Source organism: Festucalex cinctus, chromosome 14, assembly GCF_051991245.1.
Source record: "Festucalex cinctus isolate MCC-2025b chromosome 14, RoL_Fcin_1.0, whole genome shotgun sequence".
In the NCBI taxonomy this organism is placed as follows: Eukaryota; Metazoa; Chordata; class Actinopteri; order Syngnathiformes; family Syngnathidae; genus Festucalex; species Festucalex cinctus.
Window position 1 is genome coordinate 10,421,793 of NC_135424.1, and position 10,303 is coordinate 10,432,095.

General features: G+C 43.4%; 1 protein-coding gene across 2 annotated transcripts in view; it reads right to left on the reverse strand.

The window, feature by feature from the left end:
* Positions 1–10,099, reverse strand: part of LOC144001561 (stromal membrane-associated protein 1-like) — a 46,864-nt gene extending 36,765 nt beyond the window's left edge. For both annotated transcript variants that reach the window (XM_077496011.1, XM_077496010.1), the window contains exon 1: positions 9,816–10,099. In XM_077496011.1, coding sequence (XP_077352137.1) covers positions 9,816–9,933 — 118 coding nt within the window. In that variant the 5' untranslated portion in view covers positions 9,934–10,099. The remainder of the gene's footprint in view (positions 1–9,815) is intronic.
* Positions 10,100–10,303: the final 204 nt, after the last annotated feature.

The window sequence follows — 10,303 nt, forward strand, 5'->3', positions numbered from 1 at the left end:
AATTATCCCTCAAGATGCTGCCGCATGAGCTTGAAGATTTGAATATTTGAAGTCATGTGTTAATGTTTATCTTGAAACTACAGATGATCAAGATCAAGATCAAGATTTAAACAAATATGGTCTATGTACATAGAATATTTTAATCTCAATTTGGCAACTTAATCCTGCCAAGATTCTGCCTGTTAACGAGAGCCACCACATCGTTACAACTTCTGTTTTCGCTGCTCCTGTATTTGGTATTTTGTATCTGATTGTTTTTATTTTTATATAGTCAGGAACCTAGTTGCTGCTAGTGGGCTCGAGCATACCACACTATACGACACTATACTCAATAACTCCTTAAGATCTAATTCTAGTGGGCACTAAGCATCAACACTTGGTGTTACTGCATGCTAATTAGTCAATTTTCTTGACGCCGTCCCCTGTGGTCGGGCGGGGGTGGTTCTGCCCCCCCCCCCCCCCCCCCCCGTTGTCTGCTCGGTGGCGGTTGCGTCTTGGCCGCTCCCTGGGCCCCCTGTGGGGTGCGGTGTTGGGGTGCTTCCCCTGGTGCCCGGGGCGGTGCCGTCCCGGCGCGGTCCGCTGCTCCGTGCCCGGCGGCGCGGTTCGGGGTGGGTGGGCCTCCGGTGTGCCCCGTGGTTCCCTCTCCCCTCCCCCTTCCTCCCCCCCGTCGCCTCTCCCTCCTCGCCTCCTCCCGCCCATCCTCCTCTGCCTCCCGGTCCCTTTTCCCTTGTCGCCCTCCCTCCTCCTCTCCCCCCCCGCCTCCTGCCCTGCAGCCGCCCTTTCGCCTTCTTGTCGTCTTCTCCCCGCTTCCCCCGCCCCCCCCCCCCTTCCCTGTCTGCCCTGCGGCCCCTCCCCCTCCCTCTCCCTGGGCCTGGGGCTCCCTCCCCGGCCCGGGCGTCGGGCTCCGGGGGCCGGGCGAGGGTTTGGGGCCTGCCCCACTCCGGTATAACTCCTGGCGCCCCGGGCGGGCTCCGGTGGCCGGTGGGCTGTCCGGTAGCCCTGCTGCGCTGGCTGTCCGCCCATTGTGGTGCCGGGTGGATGAGGTGGGGGGCGGCGGGGGGTGGGGGTGCTGGGGGGCGGGCGTGCCACCTACACCCGCCGGGTTGGGTGAGGCCCCGCTGGTCGCTCCTCTTACTCACTTCACTAGCTTGCACTATACACTTTGTAAATATACACATAGGGCACACAACACATTTCTTGGTGGGGTGGGGAAGGGTGGAAACACCGTCTTCACCCTTCAACTCCCCTCCAATTTTAATGCACCTCACGTCCAAGGGGAGGGGTGAGTTGGGGCGGGGAGCCATCAGAGGGGATGGACTGCAGTGCCTGGCAGCGCTGTGGTCCCCCCCATTTGTGTCCCTGCCCCACCACTTTGTCCCTCCATTCCCTTTTTTAATGCACCACACATATACATATTCATTTTTTGGGGGGGGGATACGGGTGTGTCGGAATAGGGGAAAATTTTTCCCTCTGCTCCGACTCACCTGCTCCCAATTTTAATGCACCACACGCACACACTTGTATATACACTGGGTGGGGCCACATTCACGGTGTAGGGTAGAGCTCGCCAGTCGGCGAGCTGGCGGACTCAGTAACAGGGTTAGGTGTCACTTGTACTCTGGCGTGACGACCGGGGCCTCTCCCCACCGGGCTCGGTGTTCTGGTGTTCCGCCTTCTCCCCTGGTGCTTCCTCCTCTGCTTCCCCCCTCCCGCCGCTGTGCAAATCTCGCGCGGCTGGAGGTGGGGTGGGCACATCTTCCCTCTCTGCGCTGCTGCCCGGTGCCGGTTTCCGGGGGGGGTGGGGGGTTCTCGCGGGGGGCCGGGTTCGCGGGGGGGGGTGGCGGCCGTCGGGGGGGGGCGGCTTGTTTGGGGGGGGGGTGGAGGTATGGGTGGGTGGGGGGTTGGGTGCTGGGGGTCGGGGTGTGTTCGGGGGTTTGGGGGTCGGGGGTGGTGGGGCCTGGGTCGTGGTGGATGGCGGGTTTGGGTGGGGTGCGGGGGGGTCGTGGGGGGATGGGGGCTGGGGACCGGTGGGGCGCTGTGGGGGCCCGCTGGGCCTCGTTCTGCGGCCTTGGGCTCGGGGGTGTGGGCCGGGGCTGGGGCGGGGGTGTTCCGGGTGTCTGGGTCGGCTCGCCGACCGGTGTCCGCTCGGGTGGCTTGGGGGTGGCCTTGGTGCTGCCGCGGCCTGGGGATTTCGGGGGGGGGGGGGGGGGGGGGGGGGGGGGTGCTCGCTTTGCTGGACCGCGGTTGACGGCTTCTTTCTTTGGTGGTGGTCCTTATGCATGCCAGATCCATCGCACCAGCATCTACTGAAACTCAAACAGAAGTTGCCTCTCCCTCCCACAGCCCCTTGAATCAGTGGGTGCTGGTGTCTGTGGATCTCACTTTGCTTTATCTATCCTTCCCTCCTTCCTCTCTTTAGTTTTTCCTCTGGTCACTTGAGATCTCAATTTATTGGAAGTTTGAGGTTTCTGGGGTTGGCATAAGACTCCGGTTTTGTAACCACGCAGGAGGGGTCTTGTTGGTGCTGGACTTCACTTTGATGGATTGGATGTACTGGCTTCTATTGATCTCACTCTGCCTTATCGATCTTTCCCTCCTTCCTCTCTTTAGTTTTTCCTCTGGGCTCTTGAGATCTCGCTAAATTTGCTGGAATTTAGAGGCTTCCGGGGTTGGCGTAAGACTTTGATTTTGTAATCATGGGGAAGGCAGGAAGTGTTTGGTCGGTGCTGGATGTCACTTTGATTTACCTTTCTTTTCTCTTTATTTCTTTTTTTTTCTGACCTTTTCTCTGGTCTCCTGACCATTTAAATCTCACGACTCTGGCAAGATTCTGAAGTACCTGGTTAAGGCGAAGGGTAATGGGATATTTATAAGGTTTTAGGTGAATGAATGAGTATAAATTTATAAGTATTTGCACGCACGCACACGCACGCACGCAAACGCACGCAAACGCACACACGCAAACGCACGCACGCACGCAAACGCACGCACGCAAACGCACGCACACATACACACACACAAAAAAAAAAAAAAAGAAAAGAGCAATGATGACAAGACGTTGAATCGGTAAGACTACCGAATGAACAATTCTGAGCTCTAAAAAAAAAAAAAAAAAAAAAAAGAAAAAAAAAAAAAAAAAAAAAAAAAAAAAGAAACTACAGATGAATATGAAAAGAGGACATCTAATCCAATTTTTAAAGTACTTCGTTCTGTATATTAAATAAGTGTTGTTTATAACAAGCAGTATAATTTGAGTTTTGAGCTATGCAATTGTTCAAGGAAAAGAAATCACTTTTTTTGTTACAATGTAATGTCAAAATTTAATGGGGAGCACAGTACTGTGTCACGTTTTTCTTATTTGTAAAATAGACTAGATGCCTTATGGCCCCGTGCAGCAGTCACTTGCTGCTCTTGTGAGACACCTGCTCACAAATGACAGGTAAGCCTTAAGCCATCATGAAATGGTGGCTTTCCAAAAGTCAGAAGAAAAGGAAAAATTCATTAATGAACAGAAAAAACTTTCCTAGAAAAGCTACAAAAAAGTAATGTTTGAATAATAAATTTGCTTTATTGTGTTGTTATGTTTCAGGGCAAGTAAAGCAATAGACTACAAGGAGTGCATGAGGACATTTTACCAAAAGAAAAAGAAAAGGCTAAGTGCTCTGCCTCCAGCTGTGTAATGTGGCTCAGGACAATTTTCAACTATCATTTAACAGAGCCACTTTTAGCCTAGTTGAAGTTGATTATTACTGTTATATTTAATTTAATATGGAACAGGGTTCTTGTATTTTATTTGGTATTTTTGCCATGTATATGATTATGAGCCCTAAGAGTGGCTGGCAGCCCTTTCAGGGTGCACCCCGCATCTCACCCAAAGTAAGTTGGTTGGCTTCAGCTCACCTGCAACCCTTGTGAGAATAAGCTGCAGAAAAAATGAATGGATGAATATCATTAATAAAAATAAAATGCTAAAGATAGATTCCACAACTCTGCTTCTGATGAGGTAAAACAAACAAATTCACAGGTCCATCTACTGATGTTCTTATCTCAGAAATGTATGTGAAGAAAATTGCAAATTTTGACCAGGCACTGAATCTTAAGTTACATGCATCCATCCCCCCTAAAGAAACATTACAAATTTGGGATGCACAACACGGGGGAAACTGGTTATTTTAAGATCATCCAACAAAATGATTTTCGAGTACTCAGCAGAGCAGTGGACTGCTTGAATCCCCACATGTACCAAAATATGGATGTTAGCACTGGAGACACGCCTATAATATTGTCCTCAGGATTGTTCCCATGTTTGCAAATATGTTCAGGAAATCCTACCACTCCAATTATCATCAGAACTAATAGCATTAGGCAGTTAAATGAGAAACAAATGATTTCAATGGGCTGGTGACTGAAGACCCTCAGTGCTGTATCCAGGGCAATCAGATAAGATCTAGAAGCCTGACAAATTGAAGTGACTTTTATAGATCCAGGATACAAAATATTGTGTATTAGGGCCTGCTGGAAGGGGGGCAGAATTGGGCACACAGCAGTGGGCTTGCCGGTCTCGGGTAAGAGCATCTGAGTGTTAATTCAGTGGCACTAATACGCTTGACGGCCTAAAGGGGCATTAAAGCAGGGATGACTGAGTGTTAAGCCTAAATCAACAAGCTGAGTCCCCGTAAGAAGGACTCTATCTGTTGGATATCTGGCTTCACATTGGTTTGCTTTCTCAAAAAAAAAAAAAAAAAAAAAAAAAAGTTCATGAAATTATCTCTGCACCACACTCATACAGGGCTCTTTAAAATAATCCTTAAAGTATGTGACAGTCTGTTCAAAACACTCCAAACTATTGATATTGTAATCAGATGGAGCGAGATATCAGAAAAATAGGATCCTAAAATTGTCGAAGATTCAAGAACATAAGAGCCGCCAATAAATACCAAGAGAAGACGAAGAGGAATGGCAGCAAATTACGTCTTTTCTTTCCAAGTACAAAATAAATGATCTTGTTTCCCAGAAAAAAAATAAGTGTCTTAAACGAACACTACACTGTATTGTACAATGCAAGTCCATCTTTTGGCCAAATGCAAAACAGTACAAATGCTGATAAAGCTTATTATAACGTGTACACGCCAACTCCAACTGGTGGTTTACTTATGACTGGTGCAATCCTAACCAAGACGTGTTGCATGAACTGATGAAGTCAACTCAGATGAGAGGCGAAACGTCTTCTGAGACAAACAGAGCAGTCAAGGTGCCATCGATTCAATGGCTTGAATATAAAATGACCTGGATGATGATATCCTATTCCTAAGCACACATATGACTGCACAAAATGATGATGAAGTAGGCTACCTGCTAAACTGTATCAGTACTGTAAACTGGTTTAACGCTGACCTGATTTTACACAACTCTGCTCATACTCACTTTCACGCAGGTAATTTTGTGCAAATCATGAAGAGTGGCAAAACAAAGGCATACTATACTCTCGCTGACAGCTAAACTGCCAGCTGAGTGCACCAAGTTATACTTGAGTATGAATGCACACAGGAGACACTAACAAGACACAAGCAGTCACATGTACTGGCATTTAAATGCACACACGCGATCACAAACCAAGTCATCAGAGCTGAGAGAAGCACAAACAAAACACACCCTGGAGCCTTGATGAGGGACAGTGGAATTCCACTACAACACAGAGAGAAGCAGCCAGCAGAGCTTGAAATTAAAGCCCTGACACCCCCTGTGTGAGTGCGTGTGCGTGTTTGTAATGAGCTATGACACTCTTCTGAAGCAACCAATCAGACACTAAAAGTATTGCACTGAATGAACTGCCAATCAACATATGTTAACATACTTTTTGCTGCTTAACAGAAGAGACCCTAATTGAAAAAGCACTAACGTTTATTATTATTATTATTATTATTATTATTATTATTATTATTATTATTATTATTTTATTTATTTGAAGTTGTCCATCAGACACCACTGATCAGATCGGTGATCGGTTATAGTTTTTGTTCTGATCATGTAAAGAGGTCCTTCTCAAGAGGAGGGGGTGCATATTACCCCAGGGAATTTTTTATTTTTCATTTATTTATTTATTTTTTGCCATACTATTATAACGTGTAATTGCACATCCACTACAGTAGGTGGCAGTGGTGCTTGTCAGAGAGTGCAAGATATGGAGTCTTAACTCCTTTGTAGAGGTGTACTTACTTACAACAATTGTATGGAATAAATGATACTATATATAGATACAGCAGAGAGTTTGGGGGCCACAATTTTTTTTTTCTTCCTGGGGGGCCGTAGCAAAAATAATTCACTGGTGTAAAGCATGGTACACCATATCATAAACCACCGGGGGTTGTTCGGTGAGATACAATAGTGTTCTTCTCCGTCTCATATTTATTTTGAAGGTGTAGGAAGTTATTGCATTTGCTTTTTAGTTCAACAGAATACATCCCTGCATTTTTACTATTATGATTAGATTTTTTACTATTATTTTTAATTTTTACATTACATTATACTGCATGAGCAATTGTCTCTGTCACAATTTCGAAAAGCAATCCTATGAGATAATCATAGATTAGGATTGCAGCCATTATGTTGTTTTTGCCGCTTATCTGTAATGGGTGATCTGAAGAACATCCCAGATAACTTTTGGCTGGTTGCACCTTGGATTGGTGGCTAGTCAATCACGGGACAAATATACACAGATAAGGATTCACACTCACATCTATTAACATAAGATGCATGTTACAAACATGGGAGAATATGCAACCTCCACAATGAAAAGTCTGAGCCAAGATTAAAAGCAGAATTTTTGACAGTGAGGCAAATGTGCCAATCAAATGCACCACCACGCTGCCTCGTTTCGGATTACAATACTCATATCTCTTCTAGACCAAAAAATAAAAATAAAAATAAAAAAAGATCATATCTATACCATTCATACTGGAAAATACAGTGTAGGTCAAAAGCAAGATAGCTGGGAAAGTCAATTCTCCAGACCCTACATAACATTCAGATGACTGAGTCTTGACTTTTAGTGACCTCCCACATGGAGAGGGAGGAAATTTTGTAAAATGGTGAATCCATTTAGACTTGCCAAATAAATAACTCATGAGCAAAACATATTTGGAACTCTCGCACATCCTCTTTTCAAGCCTAGTGAGAAAGATGAGTCATTCTCGTTACAACAATGACGTGTCAACATAATTGCCTCACGTTGAGTCAAGACTCAAACATTTGTAGTATTCATGCTAATTAAACTGCAACCATTTATTTCTATTGTATAATCACTGAAATGTTTAGATTTAAATACACTAATATAGAGAAGTGAATGGTTATTGTTTTCATAAACTGCAGTAAAACAAAAAGTAGCCAATTTTAAAATGTATGTAATGATTTTTTTTTTTTACTTTATTATTTGTATTTCTCTTAAAAATAAGCTCCAATTATCTTCCACAGAGAATCCCACACATTGCATACAGTTACACAAACACCACAGTCCTGACGGATGCTAAAGACGATGCTGCCCCCTACTGGTCTCTCTAGTATGAGTCGGTGTCACTATCTACAAGAAAACATTGATGAGGTCAGACTAAGATAGACAAATAATACAGCTCCACTACTACAGTGTGTAATGGGGTTTATTTGACTTATTTTTTTTTTTTTTGCTAGTCATTAACTCTGTCAGTAAGAATATAAATTTACAACTGTCCTGAAATGCAGAAAAGCAAAACCCAACAACAGAAAGACACTGGAAAAAAAAAAATCAATAGTGGTAAAGGCTGTTCAGCCTAATTTGTTCAGTAACATGGTGCTGCTCATTGGATGAAATCCGAATGCTGACCAGTGGGCCATGTTACTCTAACATGGCTCAATTTAATTTACAGGATTACACACTGATAGTAAGACATAGAAATTCAATACTGGCTCCACTAAAATGTTTTTGTTTTGTTTTTTTTAACTCATCTTAAGATATTAAATGACCAGCTTATTCAACGCCATTTTCCATATGTATGACAATCATCCACATCTGAAGTAGATGATGACTGGATATTATATGTGTGTACACTTTGCATTAAATTTCCATTTTGAAACTTCCAATAATTGGTCTCCTAGTTCATTATGTTATCAGTGTGACCTCCCGCATTCTTCATGTGTGTTGTGTTTTAAGGGTCAGTCACTGCTGACAGACATGACACGTGTTTTGTTGTCTGTGTTTTGGTCATTTTTCATGTGATTCATAATCCACATGGGGTGACATTCCACCAAGATTGGAGCATGTTCTGTGCATAATCTATTGTTTTCGCTAACAGCTACACTGAGCGTTCCCGTGACGTAAAAATGTAATCAGCACATTATCAGGTGTGCATGTGTGTGACCATGGACAGATCATCTTAACCCAAAGAGAGATGCTTTCCAAGATTTCCAAGAGGCTCAACCCCCGCACGGGTACACATCTGATGACATTGGTGCAATGATTAACAGCAATCCAAGGTGAAAAACAGGATGACAACACAATGGAACAATGAAACAGACATCAATGAAGAGTGTGCGTGTACAAAGCAGAGTCACCTCACTGTCAGACGGACACACCCAGGAAGCAAGTACTAGTTGGTAATTAATTCACCATTCAATCATTCTCTGAACCGCTAAATGAACAATTTAAAGTCAGGTATGGGAAGTTGCTCGACGGCCACAAGATCAACACTGTCTCACGCCTCTGAGCAGCAAAGAACACTGGCATTGAAAGAGGCGTTCAGAACAATTTGAGACATTGATCCAGTCAAAAATGATAAATAATTGATCAACTAATGATTCCACTGTACGTCATAATCTAAAAAAAAGACAAAACCCATTTGTAACCAGCCAATGGCATCGTTAGACCTATTTGGGGGTCAATTTGAGAAGTAGATAGTGACAGTCTAAAAATCATATAAAACTCAATGTGGATTTAATGTTATCAATATTAAATGTGTCAGTCAAGGTACATCATTTAAGACTAATTTAACTTGAGCGTAATGAACAAGTGGGGATATTTAAAACAAATCTAAGGCAGGCAGCTATAGCATATCATACAAAAGGAAACTCGCTCTGCTTTACATAATTAATATTACAATATTTTTAAAGAAAAAAACTAAAAAGAACTAAAGACACCTATAAGGTACGAAAATAAACGTTTAAATTTTTGTTTGTTTGTTTGTTTGTTTGTTTCCCACTAGTCTGCTTTTTGACTGTTTCCGCTCATAAATAAAGCAGCTCAGGACGTGACATCGATACATCATCGCCCACTACAGTAAAGTTACTAGCAGTTTTCCACAGCAAAAGCGAAAGTACTCAAAATTTGCATTTCTAATTAAAACTAAATTCCAATCAAGTATACAGTAGTTCTTATTAAAATCAACGGTTTAATTAATATTTAGACATAGGCTACTCACTAAAGTAACCCGTATGAAAAACTACTTTCTTTTCTTAAGACGACAGGCGCGTCATGCTTTTACTTTTAAAACAGTTAGCGGAAGAGGATTATGAAATTATGTTGTGAACATTTGTACCTTGGTAATTTCCTATTTACAATATTTCTATCTGCCAATAGTTAGTTTCGTACCGGTTACAAGACATAACATAAAGCAGTCGATGATGGTCATATTAGTTCTATTGTCATGGTGACGTTTACCACTTAGGACAGGAAATAGGAGCACATAAGTGACTCCCTTCGAAACAGTATACCGTTATCTAGCAAGCAAATGCACATAACATTTTGACATTTCGCACAGACATTTGTGATTGGAACCTGCTCACTTTACCTTTTGCTTCGCAGTCGGCACAGAATTTGTTCTCGTCCTCTCTCAGCAGTTTCGATAGAATGGCCTGATGCTGCTCATTCAATTTCTGGGCTTTTTCTCTTTCAGAACGCGTCGTCATGTCTGCTCAAGTGTGGATGTTAGTCCTTTAGTGTGGACAGCCGAGATATATGACAATGACAACAGATTGATATTAAAACGGTTGTGTCATGCCCGTGAAGCTCAGCCTCACTTGTGTATGCACTGCTAGCATCCAACCTGCTAACAAGGTAACATGGATCCAGATCGGCAGCATCCCTGCTGCGTTCAGGACTATCGGATATTTCATTTGAGCATACAGTACATCCATTTGGTTCTCATTTAAATTTTGAGAGCGAAAGCGGCAGGAGTTCATCAAGACTTAGTCTGTTTTTCTTAAAAAATAAAAATAAAAAAAAAAGACACTAGGCTACTGTAAACTGTGCACTCTTTCAGAAATAAAAGATAGGGAT